This window comes from Camelus ferus, chromosome 19, assembly GCF_009834535.1.
Source record: "Camelus ferus isolate YT-003-E chromosome 19, BCGSAC_Cfer_1.0, whole genome shotgun sequence".
Lineage (NCBI taxonomy): Eukaryota > Metazoa > Chordata > Mammalia > Artiodactyla > Camelidae > Camelus > Camelus ferus.
Window position 1 is genome coordinate 23,657,264 of NC_045714.1, and position 22,110 is coordinate 23,679,373.

The 22,110-nt window shown below is 36.6% G+C and overlaps 1 protein-coding gene across 6 annotated transcripts in view; it reads left to right on the plus strand.

The window, feature by feature from the left end:
• TASP1 (taspase 1) overlaps positions 1 to 22,110 on the plus strand; it is a 261,474-nt gene that overhangs the window by 12,288 nt on the left and 227,076 nt on the right. For 5 of the 6 annotated variants that reach the window (XR_004313102.1, XR_004313103.1, XM_032461813.1 and 2 more), the window contains exon 4: positions 1,593 to 1,661. Coding sequence is in view for 3 of the 6 variants with exons in the window: in XM_032461813.1 (XP_032317704.1) it covers positions 1,593 to 1,661 (69 nt within the window). In the remaining 3 variants the exon portion in view is untranslated. Of the gene's footprint in view, positions 1 to 1,592; positions 1,662 to 9,748; positions 9,902 to 22,110 lie in introns of those variants that run through there. The other variant, XM_032461814.1, reaches the window with a different exon arrangement.

Here is a 22,110-nt window from a genome sequence, read left to right on the forward strand (position 1 = left end):
TGTGGGGTCTTGTTTTGTTCTGTTTTGTGTTTTTTATTCTCCAAATCGTGTTTAGATCTTTTCCTTCTTTTTCCAGATTAAAGTCTGTATTTTTGGAATTGTGGGCACATAATCATATATCTTTTAATCTTTGCAAAGGCGTTGAGCTCGGTAGAAGGGGTAGGGAGAACAGCTCAGAGGCAGCCAATGTGTCTTTCTATGAAGGGATGAAAAAAATAATAAAAAATTAAAATGGGTGCTTTTCTTAGGGGGATTATCTTGTACTTTATCCTTCTGTTTTTCATCACGTAGTTTGTATCGTGGCTAATTCATTGTCGTTCCTGAGTTTAACTTTGCCCTTGTACTCAGTTGTGCTTTTTTTTTCCTCTTTGGTTTTTGAGGTTTTGCTAAATTGTTGAATACTTAATGTGGATGCAGGAATGGGCTCAGAAGAAATATTGTTTATTTTTATTTTGATCCTGACTCTGTACTCTTGTAGGCAAACCTTCCATTACTTTTTATGCAAGTAGAATGCTAATTGGATATTGTATATCAAGTAAATATGGGTCTCTCTCAGCTCTTCTCATTTATATTTACATACTATTTAAAGAAGATTATACTTTATTCGAAATCCAAGCTTTTTCTTATGAAAATGCCATAAATGAATATTTTGTTATAGGGATTTTATTTTATTTTTTTTAAATTTATAATGCTAAATGTTTTCTAAGCTATTTTATTTTTTTATCTTATTTTTCAAAGTGTGAAATCTTTTCATTATGTGAAAAAAAGTGGTTTACTTTTATAGGATTGTAGTCCTAGAAACCTAATACGTTTAGGGTGTGTAACCAGCCTCTTCAGTTTATGCAGTAAATGAAATAAACTTCTTAAAAGTTTAATGAGGAATAGAATTCTTAGTTTTTGATCTTTCTGTTTGTTGATTAAATTGGAGCTTCAGTAATTCATTTAAAATCAGCCTTCCTTCTCTTTCTTTCCTGTCCTCATGCATTCCTAAGAAGCAAGGTGATTTTAGTGACCTTTACTCGCTGTAGTTTCTATTAGAAAAGAATGTGATATGTTTCTCTCAGTGCAAAATGCATTATAGTGTCAGAAATGCTTTTGTCAAATGTATGCTTCCATTTCAGGATTCAGAAGTGCCTCTGTGACTGAGTCACTGTATTTTATAGTTGGGGGTATGGAGAGGAGTAACAGTGGGAGAAGAAATTGTTAGCCTAGTCTGAGATTCAGTTATCTATATAAAATACAAATTCCTATTTCAAAACTGAATTCACATAATTTCTATGGCTATTTGAATTGCCCTGCGATGAATGAAGCCCCTTCACTTACTAAATTCCTTGCACTTTGCCTTTAGTAGCTAGATTTTATTCCTTGTCTTAATATGAATAATTTTAAGTGAGCTATAGCATGAATCATCCTGAGCCACTGCCTATTTTAAACCTAACTCATTCATGTCTTGAAGGACAGATTGGAATTCCAGTGATCAATTTTTATTAACTCTAAATGTCTCCTGTACTTCTTTACTCTCTTGGAACGCTTCTGGGTATGTTGGAGAGGTTGTGGTTTTACAGTGAATGGTCTCTCCCCTTGGTTTCCAGGCAATTGAGAAGTTGCAGGCCGGCGCTCTTGCGACAGATGCGGTGACTGCAGCTCTGGTGGAACTTGAGGTATTTCTTTTCTCTGTTTCATTTAAAATACTTGTGAGTTTATGTTCATTTATTCTTAAATGACATGTAACCGTTGTTTAATCAACCATCAATTATGTGACCAGTGTTTCCCAACAACATTAACGAGTTGTGAAGAAGCCTGTGATTTTGTTAGGTTGTTTTCATTGGAGACTTCTTTGAGTAATATAAAAAGTTAGTTAAATTCATTTTTTCCCTCAGTTATGGGAGATTCATGAAGACAAGTTACTGGTGACTGGATACTTAAAATTTCCTTAATATTTTCAGAAGAAAAATTTCTGAAGTTAACTGCCCGCCAAAGTAATACATGTTCTGTTGTTTAGAAAACAAAAAAAATTCCAACTGTCTAGGTGTGTCCAAAGTGCAGGGGGACATTTCCTGACAAACTGAGCAGCTGGATATCGTTTTAAAGTATACATAAGCTGTGTTCCGGGAGGTGTGTCTTGGCCAGTGTGATTGTTAGGCTGGTCTCCAGTCAGCTGCAGACACTGAGGGCCTCAGTGAGGAGGCTCTCAAGTTCTCTGTGATTCTTTGTACTCCAGTGTGAGGCTCTCTGAGTTCTCTTAATCTGGAACCCTGAGGATGAGTTTGTCCAGGGGACGTTGAGGGATTCAGAAGACCGACTTCTGCTGCTCAAACTTAGAGAATGAAGATTTGTGCAAGTCAGTTTAGAGGACTGCAGTGAGCAAATACTTTTTTTTTTTTGCTTGAGAAAATTACTAGGGGAATCAAATAAGACATGAAGATAAAACAGTGATGAATTTGAGGGAGGAGGTGATAGAGTAGACTGTTCCAAGATGACTGGATGGTGGCCCTCACCCTGACGTGCCAGGCTTTGCTTCTCCTTGTGAAGATTGCCCAGGAATTTACCAAAAGTCCTAGCCATGTTTTCTGTGTATTCTCCTGCTTAATTGTGGAGCTGCACTTTTGATCATGCTTTGTAGATTTTACTCTCTCTCGTTAACATGTTAAGCGTGGTCCTAGTGTATGTAACGGGGGAGGGTAGACGAATATGGTGGGCACCAGTTCCATTGTGATTTGGTCTCTGAGGCATCTGACCTGGGGTTATGTGGTCTTCTCCTGTTGAGACGAATGTATCTTATACCAGCTTTACTAGTCATCAGCTATGAGTCCCTGGGCACCTCACAGCTCTCCTTGACTTAATTTACCCACTTATAATATGGGGATAATAATTCCTACTTTATAGTGTTGTGAAGATGAACTGAGTTAAAATATGATAATCACTTAGAATAGTGTGTTGCATGTAGTAAGCACCCCATAACTGTTAGCAATTATTCCTATGTGAGGTGCTTTGGAAATGATATATATGAGGTGAATATTTATGGTAACTATTAATGACAAGTTTTACAATGTCAAAGAAAGGTTAATTATATGTTATGGATAAAAGGAGAAAAGTGATGGAAGGAAGACTGATGTGCTTATCACCAAATCTTACCTTTACTCAAAACACACACTAGGAAGCTTCATCTAACTTAATTCAATTGTTAATTACAAATTATTCATCTTTGTGCAGAAGATGATGTTCTGAGGTTACAGGTGCATGGAGTCATTGTGGGTCTGGGGGAGGAAGGTTAATGAATAACTGGGGTATATACCATAATAGCAACTGTGAATACATAATTGAGTAAAATTAAGTTTTCCTTTTTCTTTTCATCTTAGAAGAACTTTAATTTTCTCAAGTCCTACTTATATCATGCTGAATTTTTCACTACATTTTTTCCTATGATGAGTCAATCCTACTTTTAAAGAACTTACTTATGTATACCTTAAAATGATTTAAAAATACATTCTGGAATGAGTTACACATGAATACATGAGCTTTATAGATTTGAATGATGACCTGTGTTTTTTAAGAGTGTGGGTATGAAGGTTTTCTTTTTTACTTTTTTTTTCATTTTTCAGTTTTATTAGGTAGAATTGTTACAATTGGACTGAACATATACAACATATTGTATGTAAATACATATATACAATATACTGCACATATTTTTAAATTTACATATATATACTGTTCATTGTTTCTAGGAATGTTTAGAGCTTTAGCTTTTTAAACTTACATAGTTATCAAAGGAATAAAGCCAACCACAAAATAAGAATTAATTAAAAAAGATACATACACTCTGCTATTAACAACAACATTATTTATAACTGCCCAGATATGGAAGCATCATAACTGCACATCAATAGATGCATGGATAAAGAAGATGCAGCATATATATGCAGTGCAATACAATTCACCCATAAAAAAGAAGGATATTTTGCCATTGGCAGCCCTTCATTCACTTTTTTTTTCACTTCAAAAACCAGAATTTTTTAACTGACTATAAACATTTCCATTGCATCAAAAAGAACAAAATACCTAGAAATAAGCTTAACCAAGGAGGTTACCTATACTCTGAAACTGTAAAACATTGATAAAGGAAATTGAAGACGATACAGAGAAGTGGAAAGATGTCTTGTGTTCTTGGATTGGAAGAATTAACATTATCAAAATGGCCATGCTACCCAAAGCAATCTACAGATCCAATGATGCAAACCCCCTCAAAATACTCATGACATTCTTCACAGAACTAGAACAAACAATTCCAAAATTTATATGGAACCATGAAAGACCCCGAATTGCCAAAGCAATCTTTTGTAGGTTTTTTTTTTTTTTTCCCATCTTTCTTCTTTTTGTTCTCTTTTCTTGTGATTTGATGACTAGAGAAGTTCCTTTAACATTTGTTGTAAAGCTGGCTTGGTGGTGCTGAATTCTTTTAGCTTTTGTTTATCTATGAAGCTTTTGATTTCTCCATCAAATCTGAAGAAGAGCCTTGCTGGATAGTATTCTTGGTTGTAAGTTTTTCCCTCTCATCACTTTAAATATATCATGCCACTCTCTTCTGGCCTGGAGAATTTCTGCTGAAAAATCAGCTGATAACCTTGTGGGAGTTCCCTTGTATGTTATTTGTTGCTTTTCTCTTGCTAATTTTAATATTTTCTCCTTATCCTTAACATTTGTCAGTGTTATGACTGTGCCTTCATGTGTTCCTCTTTGGGTTGATCCTGAGTGGAACTTTCTGCACTTCCTGGACTTGGGTAACTGTTAGGGAAGTTTTCAGTTATTACCTCTCCAAAAATTTTCTCAGGTTCTCTCTCTTTTCTCTTTCCGGAATGCCTATAATGTGAATATTAGTGCACTTTATGTTGTCCCAGAGTTCTTAAACTATCCTTACTTCTTTTCATTTTTTCTTTTTTCTGTTTTGCGATAGTGATTTCCACTATTCTGCCTTCTAGCTCACTGAGCTGTTCTTTTGCCTCATTTAGTCTATTCTTGTTTCCTTCTAGTGTTTTATTCATTTCAGTGATTTTATTCTTTAACTCTGTATATTCTTTGTATTTTCCAACTCTTTGCTAAAAACTTTGCTCTGTGCATCTATACTCCTCTTGAATTCTCTGAACATCTTGGCCATCATAACTTTAAACTCTTTCTCAGATAAATTACCTATCTCCTCATCACATTTCTTCTTTTGGGATTTTATCTTGTGGCTTGGCCTGGAAGATATTCGTCTGCCACCTCATATTGTCTGTCTTTCTATTTGTATTTTTACGTATGTTAGTTACATTTCTCAACCTTGAAGAGGTGGCCCTCTGGGAGTTGTTCCCATGCATCCCAGCAGTACACTCCTCTTTTGTCACCCAAGGGCCAGGGTCCAGCCAGTCCCAGTGTAGAGTCTGGCCTGTGTTTGTGGATTCCTTCCACAGGCTTTGGGATTGTTGTTTTCTTATTTCTGGTATCTGCCCTCTGGTGGATGAGGCTAAACTCGAGGCTTATGTAGGTTTCCTGGCAGGAGGAGCCAGTGCCTGCCCACTGCTGCGTGAGGCTTGGTCCTGGACCTCTGGTGGGTAGGGCTGTGTCTAGAGGCATTTTGGCTCAGGAGGTCTGCTGATGGGTGGGGCTGTGTTCCCACCCAGTATGTTGTTTGATCTGAGGCTTCCCTGCAGGCTGTTGGGTGGAGCTAGGTCTTCGTGCTAATGATCCAATCAAGATGGCAGCCTCCAGGAAAGCTCATGTAGATGAACACTCCCAGAATGTCTACCACCAGCTTTTACGTCCTCTGGGTGAGCCTCAGCTGTCCCTTATGTCCCCAGGAGACCTTCCAAAACCAGCAGGCAGGCCTGTTCCAAGCTCCTATGAAATCACTGCCTCTGCCCTTGGACCTGACACATGAGAGATTCTGTGTATGCTTCCCAAGAGAAAGAATTCTCTATTTCCCTCAGTCCCGTGGGGCTCCTGGAGTTGAGCCCCACTGGCCTTCAAAACCAGATGTCCTGGAGTCTCCTCCTCCTCCCAGTGCCGGAACCCCGGGCTGGGGAGCCTGACATGGGGCTTAGAGCTGTCACTCCTGTGGGAGGGCCTCTGCGACTTAACTGTTCTTCAGCTTGTTGGTCACTCACCCGGGTGGTATGGGGCCTGATTATATTGTGAACCCACCCCCCTACCTTCCTTCTGTGGTTCCCTCTTCATGTTTCCAGTTGAAGAAGATCTTTTTTCTAGGTTCCAGTCTTTTTAATTTTTGATGATTGTTTCACAGTCAGTTGTGGTTTTGTTGTAGTCGTGAGGAGAGAGTACATCTTTTTTTTTTTTAAACAAAAAAAATGTTTTTTGAGTGGACTGTGTTATGTGGCCTGAATGAGTTTAGTGTACTTTCCCCTCTTTCACTATTACATTTTGGGAAAAATTTCAGTGAGTTGTCTTTAAAAATTCATTTCTATATAGAATCTTTGAGATATATGTTAGTAGTTTAACTGGTTAAGGCTACACTAAGGAAGCATTTTCCTGAATCTTAAGAATTATGTTGGAAGTCATGCTTATACTGCCCCCGTCAGTCACCTTGCATAAGTTGTCACCTTGTATACTTGTGATTCATCACCTTTAAACAGGGTGACGTTTTCAAATAAAGAGTTTAATTGAAGAGATATTATAATAGTTTGGGCCAATGGAAAGATACATAAAAGTTGGATTCTTATGTCTTCTGTTCTTAGAGAAGTATAAGTAACAATATGAAGTCCTTTCAGCCAACTGGAAAGTCCCAGAGAGTTCAGTTTATACTGTGTTATGTTTAATTTGACTAACCACTTACCTTCAGTTTTGATCAATCTATTTAGTAGAAATAAGTTCTATCCTAATTATTAAGAGATATGGACAGTCATCATACTTTAGTTTTTTGGCTTCGTGATATACTTTTTGACTTTAAAAACTGTACATTTTAGACATGCTTGTTACATTACTACTTAGGCAGATAACTAAAATTGGTGTGAATTTCTCGAGCACGTTACCAACTGTGGATTGAAACGACTGAAATAGTTTAATGGTGCTTATTGGCTATAAGGTATATCTAGCCTTGTATTTTGAAAAATGTGAAAATTTGCACTTACCCAAATAGTGAAAAAATACTCTGACCTCAAGTTGATGCCACAGAAGAGGAAGAGACAAGGTGAAAGAAAATAAAATTTATAATTAAAAAAAATATGTGTTTTGGTGGCCTCTATAAATTATGCAGGGCACCTAGACAAATCATTTTTGGGCTTTTCTTGGAAACCCGTTACCTTGTGTGGTTCCATTTTTCTCATCTACCAGGACAGAGAAGTTGTGTTATCCTAAGACTATGACTTCTGAACACCAGAGGGGATGTTTCCCTTCATTTAAATAAGGGGTGGCTGGTGGAAGGGGAGGTGCGCTAGTGCATACGTTCCTGCCTATTAGCAGGAACTGACTAGCTTCTCCCTTCAGGGTTTTGGGAGGGAAGGTGGCCACTACTGTATGAGAGGTTCTGCAGTGTGGAAATGGGTGAGATGATGCCAAAGTGCATTTTGTTTATCTTCAAAATGTGGGGAAGGAAATCGATCATATTTTGATGATGTAGGTGATTTATCTTCTCAGAGTAGAGAAGACAAATCTGTGACACCATCTGGTCTTCATATCCAGGGCTATCCATTTGAAAGACGGTTGCTTTCATGGCTGCCTTTGAAATAGTTTTGGTTCAGGCAGCGATGGTGGATTTTAAATTCTAGACCATAATGTACATTTCACATGAGTGGCTTTTAATATGAATTTCTTCTGTGAGGGGATTGGACTCTGGGTGAGTCACGATGCCCCCGCTAAAGATGTATAAATTCTGATAGAAGATGAACTCATAAAATACTGAAGCTCCCTTCACACAGCAGTATTTTTTTTTTTAATAAGTCCCAAGACCTGGTTTAAAAAGTTCTAATAAGGAATACTAGGTGAAATATGAATGACAAACTTGAGAGATTATTTGTAGTCTTGTATGAGGAAACTGATGAATCTGGCTGGGATTTTGCAGATCTCAGTGTGTCCTTGAGAGGTTTTGTTTAATTCATTTTGGAAACTGATTATTTTGGTAGGTAGAATACTCTGCATTAAAAATAGTGATTAGATATAGCTTTTAAAATTTCATATAGTAAGAGGCAAATTGCACAGGCTCCTTTGTTAAAAATGTTTCATTGAACTTATGTTATTCTAAGTGGACCCTGCAGTTCTTCTCTTGACTTGAGTCATTCTTTAAGTCTTCCTGTGGTCAGGAGAGGTGGTAATTCATGGTTGAAACTAATTTGTTGTCCAAATGCCTTAGCATCTAAAGAGCAGATTATACTGGGCACAAGTTTTTATATTTGTCTGCTAAAAACGGTTCATTGTTTTGGATCTCTATCGAATCCAATATAGTGCTTGCTTATCAACTCTAGGAAAATCCTTTAAGAAGTAACTTCTTATCCAGATGGCTAATAGTTTGGATTGTGAGAGACAAAAAGTAGGTATTTGCAATATTGTATAGTTTTATTATTAATATAATATTATTATGCATTTATCTGACCTCTACACCTTAAAGTGTAGAGCCAGCTCTGTGTGCATTTCTGTGACGCAAGGATCTCCAGATGTCATCACTGTTGGGTAGTCAGTTGTTGGTGGACCCCAGCTGAGGCCTCTGTGCAGCTACGGGATTAGGCCACACCCCATTCCCTTGGCTGTGTACTTCTGGCTGGAATTGCTTGTGTGCCTCAGCGGGTGGGAGAGCATCTAAGGCCTGCCAGTCCTTGAGATGCTCATGAGTGGTCATGAAGATGGTGTGGCTTGCTGCTGGGTTAGGGGTGTATCTAGGATGAAAGGGAACACTGGTAAGATCTGATACGACCCTCTTTCTCTCATCAAGCCTGTAGCAAGTCGCTTGTGGGGTTTCTTTGTAAGTAGCTGCCGAACCACACCTGCTCCCTACCTCACTTCTGTGTTGGGTTTTTGTTGCAAAAAAGTTGGAGGCATCTGCTTTATAGTCGTTTATGTTTATTTGAGAGGTTAAGAATTATTTAAGTAGGTGAGCATCTCCCTCCTGCACATTTTTTGCTTTGCAGAAATAATCTTTTCCTAAGCAGAGGGTGGCTGAGTATTTCAGTGGGTTAGTGAGTTATTTCAGTGGGTTCTTCCTCCTCTTCCCTCCCCGATAGGGCTGAACACATTGGAAAGACCACCAGTTGCATTTAGCTCACAGATACACAAGGGCCCGTTAACCATGAGCCTGAGGAGTCCAGTTTTAGATCTACTACCCTTGAAAGTCTCATTTTCTCTTCCATTGGTAATATCTTTTATTCTCTGTAATGGCAGGGGAGGTCCTGTTTTTGTGTATGTGATGGAAGGAGTTTTACCTTCTTTCCTCTGCAGTACTTAAAATGTTTTCATAGCATGAAATTTGGATTTTGACTTCTGATGCTCCCCCCCCCTTTTTTTAATCCAACTTGGTGTCATTGATTATTTCAGTCAAAGACCCTATTTTGCTGTCTGTTTAGCAGTGTTTCCAGTGGTGCTTCAGTATTTCTGTGTGTTCCAGCTGTTTATAGAGTCTTTATGTTTCTCTGCATTTTTTGTTTTATTTTTTGAGGTGTACACACACAGTTACACTTCATGGAGTTGCATCCAGCCAAGTGTCCATGTTCTTCTTGTGAAGAGGCAGAGAAAAACACCTCTCCCAAGAGTTTCCACCTTCTGACCAAGGGAAATGTGTCCTGAAGATCTGTACGCAGATGGGAGGCCACTTGTTTGCTTGCTCTGCTGCTTAGAGCATTGATTTAATTAGAAGACAGGCTGTGGGTGGCCAAGTGCAGACAAAGAAGCACCAGACAGAGCCCAGTTAGCCTCTGGGACAGTAAAAGTAAGTTACACTCTTTCTAAACCACTGTTTTTTGAGTACTGACGCTGGTTCTTGCCTTTAGTGCTAAGGGGCAACTTGCAACTTACTGTCTGTGTTCACACGTTAGGTGCATCTGTTCTTTTTCTAAGACTCTAGAGATGAAACGTGCCCTCCAGCACAGAAGTACCTGCTTAATGGAAAAGCAGTGTTTTTTTTTTTTTCCTTTTAATTTTTTTTTTTTAGAATAAAAAGAAAATGGAATCAATGATCACATTCTAGATTTTTACGCTGCATCAAAGCTGTATATTAGCTTTTGAATACAGGACCTCATGCATGCTAAGCGTTAGCTCAACCATTGAGCTGTACCCTCCTGCCTCTGTATGTTAGCTTTTGACCTGGCTTTAAACACTCAAATACAGTGCTTGTTATGTTTTAACAGCACAGAGCTTCGTACTGATGGGGACCTGGAAACATTTTTACCCTTTTCCAGCCATTTCTTGATGAGTTGTGTGGACCTTACTAGATGAATTCATCTTGGCTGAATCTGGTAGAAGATACAGTCCAAGAGCAGACTTAGCAGTTCCTAAGGAGCTTGTAGCTTTATATATGAGCCCCTATTCCACTGTGGGAGTTACTACTCTCCAAGAATATTCTACAGTTTAGGATTCAGTTTTGTGCTGCTTAAAGCTACGTTTGCTAGTGTGGTGGAGTTGGTGGTAATTCTGTGTTTTGGTTATGTGGCAGCAATTTAGACTTTTGGATTGAGCCTAAAATGTCTTTTTGTTCAAAATTAATAGAGATATTAGATTCATTGGCCCTTGGGATTTATAGTGTTGTAATTATTGAATCATTGTGTGTATGTGTGTGTGTGTGTGTGTGTTTGAATCTGTATCATTTGAAGCATCAATTTTATAATCTAAAATCTGTTTTTGTTTTCTTGCTTTTGGTAATGAAGGGCTAGGCTAAGAAGATTTTTCTGTGTTCAGCAAAATCACAGGCTGATACCATGAAGGTCAACTGAAAGACAGCCTTTGATTTGAAGTTTTTGTCTATCTCTCAAATGTGGGCATTTATGCCAAATTTGGAAAAGAATGAGGAAGAAACTTAAGTTACATGATTTTTAGGAATCTCATTGAGATCATATCCTAAATCTTGCTCCAAAGCAAAATAAAACATTAATTTTTTTCATTCATTCTCTTTGTCTTCCTGTCATCTAATTTTTATGTGTATATCAGACTACCTAAGAGTTAGAATAATGAAGGATTGCATCTCACTGTAGCAGAACAAACAGCTTAAAATTGAATCCTAGGCATCCCAGTTGACAAAGTTCTTTGGCCATTCCCACTACCAGGGAGCTTTTCCTGGCAGTCATTCTCACTTGGGGTCCAGCCTCTTACTGGTATATGCATTTTCTGATAGCTCTTGACGTGCATTTAACATAGGGCATCGACGCTATAACACTTCAGAGGCTTCTCAGAAAATTCAGAGTGGGGAACTTATTTATATTTTCCTCTTTTGGAGTGTGTGCAGATGTTAACATTTTCTAGTGGGTTGGAAGTCTGAAATAAAAAGCATTGTTATAAGTTACTTCTTCTAAGTTAGTAATACCCTTCTCTCCCCTCCATTTCTGACCACGTCCTCACTCACATTTGATAGAAGGATGATTTATGTCATTATAATTCCGTGGTCTGTTAGGTTCTTTTTGAGTGATATTTCTATATTATTGTCAACATGGTTAAAAGGTGTAATTATTTAGGTTGAAGGGAAGTATAAGTGGATGCCAAATTTGGCTTTACTAGAGAAACAGCTACATTTTTCTTTTCTATTGTAGCTCATGTGGAAAGGACAATTTCAGGTACCATGTGTGCTAATGTCTTCCTGGACATCGTAGAGAATCCAACTAAAACACAGTTTAAAACTATTTCAGATGTGCAAGTCTGTGGACGCCAATATTTTATTGTAGAGATTGTGTTACGTTTGACAAGAAACTCTTTGCAATTCTGTGGCTTTCAATTTTATAAAAAAAACCCATGAAAATAAACTGCTGTGATGTCATTTTTATGCTTAATGATATTATGTATTTATTTGAAAATTAGGCAGATTAGTAATAGAAAGGAGGTGAATACAGGTAGGCAGTGCTCTTTTTTTATTAAAATACTTTTAATAATAAAAACGTGTTCCTGTTTTTTTTTGATAGAGTATTGTATGCCAGGTCAGCAAATGCTCTAAAACAAACAGCAATATTAGTTGCATTTATTCTGACATTTCCAAAAAGTTTGGACACTTCAAGAAGATCATTAAAAAATCTTAGTTCCTAATACAGATGCTGTTGTGTGTTAGGTTTTTTTTTTTTTTAACATAAAGTATGTTTTTTTTTTTGTGTGTGTGTAATTGAACAGTTAAAAGAATGAACTGTCACAAATACTAAAATTGGGTATTCAACATACTATATTTGACTCAAGTATTCACAGAGTGTGATGCAAACAAATGTTCTCTCAACTTATATCCAGGATGGCTAAAATATTACTTTAACACATGTTAAAAGTGGAACACTGTAACTATTTGGCTAGATACAATTCCGGGCTGTCTGAGTTGAGTAATTTCCTCAGGCATTTCTACTTTGATCAACCACGGCACGAACTTTTAGCATGTCTGTAAAGCAGCCAGTGCATCTGTAAATATGTCCTGAGGTAGACAGAAAAGAGAGAATGCCAGAAAAGAAAGAATACTTTCTGTCATTAAGGAGCAGTTACAGAATGAAAATGGAAAGTTTTTAGTTTCCCTAGGAGCTCTTTTTAGATAATTGAGCCTCTGATGTCTAAGTATGCCCTGTGGTTCTGTATTAATGAATGAAAGATACTTCATTTGGGCCTAGTGAAAATGTTTTCTGACTAACTCTGCTGGAATCTATTGGTTAGAGTCCATTAATTCTTAAACTTTCCAGTCTTCATTAGTGTGATATTATTCAGCTAAAAACCTAAATGTAAACAATAGTATGTATCTCAGTAAATCATATTTTAATTGTTCATAACTAATATTTGGGTGACAGTGTTACTCTATGACCCTGTTTTAGAGACTAACTCTTAAGAACGGGCAGCACCACTGCAGAAGTAATCCCTTTGTTTTCAGCACATGGATGAAAATAGGCTTTCTGGGCTTCTTCTTCAGTGACCTGAAAATGGACTTGCAAATAGCTAATGGTTTCTATACACAAACTAAGATTATTTATAATGGTGAATCCCCCTCTTGGACGGAACATGTTCCTATCACGTGGCTACAACTTCCCTGGAGATCTTTTAAGCTGTGGTAATCAACTACTTGCAAACTGGATGTTAAGTTGGATGATCTGTCTAGCTTCTTTCTGACCTTGTTTTCTGTTGTCCAGTGATAACAGATACCATGACTTCCAATTAGCTCCAATTGTGAAAATTCAGCTTTTTAAGTTAACATTGTACTAAACATTAGGAGGAACCCATGCTCTTCTTGTGATTTCTACATTGCAGGTCTCTGTTACTGTCCACATTCTGCAATTAGTCAGCCATGGAAAACAAGGCTAACACAGTTAAGTAGAATTTACTAATAGTAAAAAAAGTTTTAGTGTAGTTTCATCCTCTTCATTTCAGAACTAGACAAGGGCATTATAACTGGTAGATTTACACTCTTCAAGTACATTCCCTGTAACCTAAGAGAGGTGCAGAGAAATGGCGAAGTGGCAGAGCTGGGGAGGAAGGTGGAAAGGCAAGGCCTGGGTGAGCTCATGTGACCTTCACGGACAGATACTTGAGCAGACTGCTAGGTTGGTTACCTCGTTGCTGTTTCTCTGTTTACCTAGGAAATTTTTTTCTTGTAAATATTGTCCACCTGAATGCCATAATTTCTTCAAAATTTACTACTTGTTTAATTTCAAATGCCTATTGCCTTGAATTTAAAATCACTTTAGCTATCACCAAGAACCTAAGAGCCAACTTTTACAAAAAATCTGGTGTCTAATTTATAGATAGAAGATTCTCACTATCCTTTATTTTACCTGATTATCCTTTGTCATTTTTTTGCATGTTACCTCAACATTGATATTCCCCCCTCTCATGTAACTGTATACATTTTATGTGTTTGGGTTTTCTTGGTTTGTTTGTTTTGCTCCAAGTTACTAACTCCAAAGAGAATGCTCTGTTTTTTCTTATCATTTTGATAATGGCAGTTCACCATTGGATGAAATTGCAGGTGAAGTTGTCTATACGAATGGTGATCATGGTAGTCTTGAGAAAAAGATCATATTTCATCATTCTTCTTGTGGATTCTGGGTAGAAAACTTATCTGACTTGTTTTGGAGAAGCAAAAAAGTATTACAAATTCTAATTGTCATAGTCAGAAGATACGTGGCTTTTCTGACCACCAACCTGGCTGTTAGTAAAGTGTGTTGACACACGGTAGTTAGTCTACAGCACAGATTAAATGGCTTGCTTTATTTATCGTTCTTGTTTAATTGGCAGGAAGTAAGAATATTCAGTATTTTAAATATTTAACTAAGCATGAGAATGAAATCATGATTTGATATTAGGACTGACATTTGTGTCAGAGAGCTGCTTTGCCTGAAATCTGTATTGTGTGGAAAACTGAAGACTTAAGCAAAGCTCAGAGTTTGCATCTGGAGAAATAGGAGACCTTATTAACCTTTACAAAGCGATGTAGGCCAGAGGTTGCAGAAGAGACAGTTTACAGATGTGTGTTGATTGGCCCATAGACTAGTTCTTAAAAATTGGAATTTGTTGCCAACATTTGAAAACCAAGAGACTCATAAAAATCTGGATTTCTAATTTCTGAAAAAAAGAGAGAACTGGCCATATGGAGCATGCATTCTCTCAGGGTTGCAGTATGCCAGGGCTGAGTGACAGCTGTCCCTTTTGAGTATAGGAAGCTGTGTAAACAAGACTATATTTCAGCTTAAGGTACAGCTGAAAATAAGGCTTGGACACTTATGCCAACTTTTTTCTTGTTGGAAGGGCTGAAAAAATGAACTGATGATTTGATTGGCATCAGTTTATTGCTCTAGAGGTTGCAAATTGTTGCAACAGAGATTCCTACCAAAAGTAAGAGTAAGACTGGAATGAACTTTGATTTGCTTTTTTAAAATTGGAATTGGAGTAAAGTATTAACTTATTATTTTGCAAATGAACTTCAAATCAAACTAAAGACTTTTCAAAAAATTTCCCATTAAAGCAGTTTGAACCAGGACCAAAGTATATCACTCCAAAGAATTTGAACTGGAGCTAAAGCAAATCAAAATACTCTGTGACCTGACTAAGCTTGAACTAAATTGTTCCTTTATTTACTTCCAGTCCCAGAAGTAAAATATTATTTTCAGTGCTTGTGGTGAAGAATGTACCAGAAATGACCATAAGTACAAGCATATTACCGATTTCCAAACTTTGTCTTGCTAACCTCCTAAAGGATATTTAGCTTCCAACATCAGTTGTATTATCTTGATTCCACTACTTCTTAACAGAAAACACACAAAGAAAAATCAATGATTTGTGCGTAATATTTGTGGTAGTATCTGTGATGATTATCTGGAAACCTTTGTATGTCCTTTTTGCCAGGGACTCTCTCACGTTTTATTATTTTTTTCCAGTTCATCTAATTTTTTTTTTCTAGCAAAAGTTGAATCCCAGCTCCTGGAGTGGTTATCTTTGGTAGCCTCTCATGGCTCATTGTGCTTTCTTACTCTCTACCTCTTCTGTGCTGCTGCTGATAGATGCCTTTACAAGCCTCCTCAAGGTGGGGTTCAAGGAGAGAGTGAAGTTAAGCAGCTTGTGAGGTTCATTTAGGTTAGAATTTCTCAAGGTGAGGGCCAGGGTCCAGCGGATCAGAATCCCTTGAGGTAGCTTGTGCAAGTGCAATGTAGAGTCCCTGTCTTCACCTCACATGACCTAACTCAGAGTCTTTGGGAGGAAGAACCTGGAAATTTTCATCTTTTTGATTTTGTTTTGAAGTTTTAATTTTGAGATAATTGTAGATTCACATGCAGTTGTAAGAAATGATACAGAGAGATCTTTTAGGTCCTGTAACCCAACAATGGTAACTTTTTTATAAATTTGCAGTTAATATTTTATTTTAAAAAATTTACATTATAGTTTCAAAACTTTTTATTGAAGTGTGGTATACATAGAGAAAAGCATACAGATTCATGGTAAGGGGACAGCTCCTTGAATTTTTCACAGTGAAGCAGCACCCAGATCAGGAAACAGAACATTTGCAACCCTCTAGAAGGCCCCTTCTGCCCCTTCCAGTCACTCCAGGGTAAAGCCTGTTCTGAAATGGAATCATGCAGTATGTATTCTTTTGTGTCTGCCTTTTTTTGTTTAAATTACATTTAAAATTAATTATTTTAAATAATTGAAATAATTTTGTTTAATTGAGGTGAAATTCATAGAACACACAATTAGTCATTTTAAAGTAAACAATTAAGTGGAATTTAAATATTCATAATATGGTGCTATCACCACCTCTGTCTTGTTTCAAAATATTTTTCTCTCCCTGAAGGGAACCCTGTACCTATTAAGCAGTTGCTCTGTATTCCGTCCTCCCCCAATCCCTGGCAACCATCAATCTGCTTTCTGTTTCCCTGGATTTACCTATTGGTATTTCATGTAAATGGAACCATACAACATGTGACTTTTTTGTGTCCCACTTCTTTCACTTAGCATTATGTCTTCAAGGTTCATCCACACTGTAGCATGTATCAGTTCTTCATTTCTTTTTGTGGCATGTTACTCAACATTATTCGTGTATATGTTTCAATTTGTTTATTCATCTACTGATGGGCATTTGGGTGTTTTCCACTCTTTTGCTATGAATAGTGTTTGCTATGAATAGTGTTTGCTATGAATATGAACACGTTGCTGTGAGCATTCCTGTACAAGTGTTTGTTTCAGCATCAAATTGATCGGTTATGTGCTAATTCTATGTTTAACTTGTTGCGAAATCACCAAACTATTTCTACAACATCTGAACCATCTTACATTACCAACAGCAATGTACAAGTGTTACAGTTTCTCTAGGTTCTTGCTAGCACTTATTTTTTGTTTTTGTGATTATAACCATCCTCATGGGTATGAAGTGGTACCTCATTGTGATTATGAATTATTTCTCTATGAATAATGATGTTAAATATTTTTTCATGTGCTTGCTGACCATCTGTATATATCGTCTTCAGAGAAATGTCTATTGACATCTATTCAAGTCCTTTGCTCATTTTTAAATTGAGTTTTTTTTGGTTATTGTCATTGAAAGTTATAGGAGTTCTTCATATATTGTGAATACTATACTACTTTTGCATTTCTCTGTAAGTCTGAAATTACATCAAAAGAAAGAAAAAGGAAAAGTAAATTGTAACTACCCCTGTGGTTTTCTTGTCTCCCCCTTAAAGAAGCCCTCTTACTGTGCCCAGTACTTCCCATCTCCTGTTTCACTTTTCTCCATCATATTTACTGCTATCTAATATGCCATCTAACTTATTTAATTTCTTATTGTCTGTCTTCTTTACCTAGAATTGAGGCTCCATGTGGGCAAGGATATTTTTCTGTTTTGTTCACTGCTGTATCTACAGGGGTTAGGTCAAGGATTAGTAAACCATGGCCTGAAAGCCAAATCTGGACTGTTGCCTGTTTTTGAATGACCTGCAAACTAAGAATGATTTTTCCTTTTCAAAATGGTTGGAAAAAAGTCAAAAGAAGAATAATATTTCATAACACTGGAAAACTATATGAAATTCAAATTTCAGTGTTTGTAAATAAAGTTTTATTGGAACACAGCCATGCTTATTCTTTTGGGTGTTTTCTCTGGCTCTTTTCATGCTACAAAGGCAGAGTTGAGTAGCTATAGAATTGTCTGTGTGGCCTGCAAAGCCAGAACTGTATAACATATGTGGCTCTTTACAGAAAAGATTTGCCTGGCATATAGATGTCCAATAAATATTTGTTGAATGAATGAATCTTAACCTACACCACCACAGAGGAATCTAAATTGGCAATCTTTCAACAGCCCAGTTCTTAAAAATTTGAGCTTCATCAACTGCTTAATAAAAAAAATCCCCAAATGAGTTTCTGGTAATACATTTTCACTGGCTTCCATTCATCCTATAAATAGTGAGAATTGTTGATGAAATACCAGGGAATTTGTAATTCTTAGGATAACGTCAGGTAGGATAGGTTTATTGTACAAGTCTTTACCGGTGTTAGTTTGAAGACTATAACAATATGGGGTATACATCGTGTTTTTATTACTCTATTTAAAAAAGATTCAAGAAATAGTTTGTTTCAAAAGATATTTGGTTTTTCCCTCTTTCTCATCAGTTTCAGATTAATACAGCTACCTGCTTATTAATCAAGGCAGTAATTAAAATAATTTTCATATCTTAGCATACTTCATTTTGAATAGGAAAGTGTATTGTTACATAATTTCATTCCTCTGTTGAATTTGCCCTTGAATAGCAGTGTATGAGTACTAACATATTAGCAATTTCCTGCAAATGTCTAACTTCTCCTTAAAGGAAGATTGGAAATTGGACAAACATAAATCATTTTATATAAAAATGATTTTATAATGTGACAGTCTAGTTTTTGTACAACATTTGAAAATTAAATTGTGTGCATCTGTAAAAGCTGTTAATAGAGGTCTCATAATAGATCCCCAGAGGTACAGTATACCCCATAGCCTTGCAAACAGTTCTTATTTTATTTTATGCTTTCAGCAGAGGACATTAAATGGGTAATACAGGTTGTGGTTTATAGTGAAAGAGTAATGCTTTGCAGATCTTTACCTTGGCTTGGTGTTTCCAAATTTCATTAATAAGAAAGGGTTTCCATATCATGGTGGGGGTGTAGCTCCTGACTCGCCTCTTGGCCTTCCTACCCTGTCTTTGCTGGGTTAAGCAGTCAAAAGGATCTTTCTTTTTAAAGCATTGTCTCCTTTGAAAGTTATAAATAAGCTTAAAAATATTTTGCTTTTAAAATGTTATCTTTTAGAAACTGAAAATTCTGTTGCCTGAATTTATTTAATTTCTTTTGTTTCAATTATGAAAAGACTGGATTCTTAATGCTCTATTACATTTTCCTGGCATTTCTCTGTAGAAATAACCTGCAAAAATCAATAAGCATTCACTTGCTTCAGGGATCATCCTTCACATTGAGCAGTTATTCTGTTTATATCTATTTGTGATTAACTCCCGTTCATTCTTCAAATATTTATTGAGTACCTACTGTGTGCTAAGCATTACTTTAGACACTGGGATACAACACCTCAAAATACAAATTATTGTACTTAAGGAGCTTACATTCTGTGGGGAGAATTAGACAATCATATATAATGTCAAGTAACAAAAAGTACCATAAAGAAGAATAAGATAGTAAGAGAAAAAAAAGGTTGGGGAAGTGCTGTCAGTGAGGGGAGGACCGACTCGCCCATTAGATGGCTCTTGAGCAGAGACTTGAAGGAAATGGGGGAGAAATCCAGGCAAGGATGTTGGAGAAGGGAGTTTTGGATTTGAAAGAAAAGTACCCCATTGTCCCTTCTTACTCTGTTTTCTTCTTTCTAATACTTATGACCATGGGGCATCAGCTATTTATACATACATACAAGCATGTGTGTGTTTCTATATACACACATGCAGTCTTTTATTTGTTGACCCTTTCCCTTACTATAATCACTCACTAAGCTTAGCATTTCAAAATATAAAAGCCCTAAGGTGGGTGTGTTCCTCTTGTGCTCAGGAGTTGCAAGGAGATTGTGTGGCTGGTTCATAGTAAGGGAGAGGGAGAGGGGCCAGGTCATGTAGGGCCTGTAAACTCTGCAAATTAGGAGTTCAGATTTTATTCTAAGTATGATGGGAAACCATTGCAACTTTTTAAATAGGGGAACAACAGGATTTAAACAGATTGCTAACTTCTGATTGGACATAATGATTGCTAGTTTTACAAAATGATTCAAGTCAGAAAATCAATAACAAATGACCATTTAAACAGCTTATGTTGGGGGAGGGTAGATCTCAGTGGTAGAGTGTGTGCTTAGCATGCACAAGGTCCTGGGTTCAATCCCCAGTACCTCCATTAAAAAAAATTAAAAGAATAAAAAGCTTATGTATATTATAAGGGGAAAGTTAATATATGGGGAGGTCAGTTTATACCAGGTGATAGGTATACTTTATTGCCGGTTTTATTGAAATATAATTTATATACAATAAAATTCACCAATTTTAAGTGTACAATTTGATGAGTTTTGACAAATGTATACAATAATGTAGAATCAATACAATCTTGAAATATAACATTTCTGTCACCTCCAGAATAAGCTCATAATGCCTGTCTGCAGTGGATCCCCTCCTCTCAGTGGCCCCTGGCAACTACTATCTGCTTTTTATCATAATTTTTTATTGTATACATATGTATTTTATCGAAGTATAGTCAGTTTACAATGTTGTGTTAATTTCTAGTGTACAGCACAATGCTTTAGTCATACATGAACATACATATAATCGTTTTCATATTCTTTTTCACCATAAGTTACTACAAGATATTGATTGTAGTTTCCTGTGCTATACAGTATGAACTTGTTGTTTATCTAATGAACCTATATTGACACATTATTATTAACAAAAGTTCATACTTTATTCAGATTTCCCTAGTTTTACCTGATATTAAAACTGTTTTTTGTTCCAAAGTGTTTTCTACCTTAGATTATTGTATTTTTCATCTCAAGAAGTTTGATTTTTTTTTGTAACTTCCTTTTCTTTCCTCCTTAACTTCATGTTCTTCTGCACATACTTGAACATATAGAGTGTGTTTATGAAAGCTAGTTTAACATTGTTAATTGATATTAGAATTGTTTGCTAATCCTGTCTGTGTCATTTCTGGGTCTGTTTTGTTTGGTAATTTCTTCAGGTTATGAGCCATAAGTTTTTGCTCATTTGCATGTCTGGTCATCTTTGATACTGTACTCAACATTGTGAATTTTACTTTTTGAGAGTTAGATATTGTGGTATTTTTTCAAATATTATAGGACTTTGTTCTGGGACACTGTTGTTAAAGTCATTTTGATCCTTTTGAGGCTGCTTTAAACCGCTGTTAGTGCTGGTCTGGAGTAGCCGCCTTTTTTGGGCTGACTTGACTCAATTCTGGACTTCAGCTCCTGACTTTGCCTGATATCCTCCCTCTGGCCGATGGGAACGTCTGTGTGAGCCCCAGAAATTGTTTAGCTTACTCTTTTCCAGAGGTTCTTGGGCTGTGGTAGCTTCCTCACAGTACCCTGTACTGCATATTCTAGCCTTCCCCACCTCCTTGAGCACAACGTTTTCTCCTTCCCTGTGGAGGAATGTTGGCTCTTTTTTTGGGTTCCTCTTCCCTTGCTCTGGCCTAAAAAGAATCTCTAGGGATTAAGTTGAGGCACCTGATTTGTGTCTCTTTCTCTCAGGATCACAGTCCTGTGCTGGCTATTGAATGAAGTCTGTCTGCTTCATGTATTTTTGTCTGATTTTCTAGGACAAACACTGTCCCTATTATGCTTTGATAGCCAGAAACAAAGTTTAGTAGACACACTTTTGAAGTTACAAGTGTATTTTGAAGTAGCAGAAATACTTTTAAAAATTGCTTCTAAGATATCTTTTGTTTATATCTTATATCCTTTTAAATGTATTTTTAAAATGTCAAATTAAACCATTAGGCAAGAGTTCATTTTTAGAATAACTTTATTCAGTTTTTACTTTCTAATTTTATATTATATTGAAATTAATTTTGCAGTGCTTACTAGCTGATATATCCCACTTTAAAGGTTATTGAGATGGTGTATATACTGTCGTGATCTTTTATGTGTAGTTTGGGAATTATTAAATATGGATGCTTTAAATTTTTCTCACATTTCAGTTCCTTTCTCACATACTTTGAAAGATACACGTGATTAGACAAAGGAGGTTATGCAGAGCTGAAAAAGAAAACTGAGATCCCTTGAGTGTGCTGGTAATTTGTTTGTGCTTACTTGTACCATCTCTGTTTTGCGTCACGGAGACTTCTGACCTGAGTTTTTATGCTTTTTAATGTATGAAATAATCCAGGGCAAGAATTCAGTCTTCATCTGTTCCAGACCATAGTCCCTCTTTAGTTGTGATCTCTTTCCCAGGATTTAGTTGTGAACTAATTTAGCTAGAATACTCACTTGGAAGGCCTTGTTCACACTCACCACAC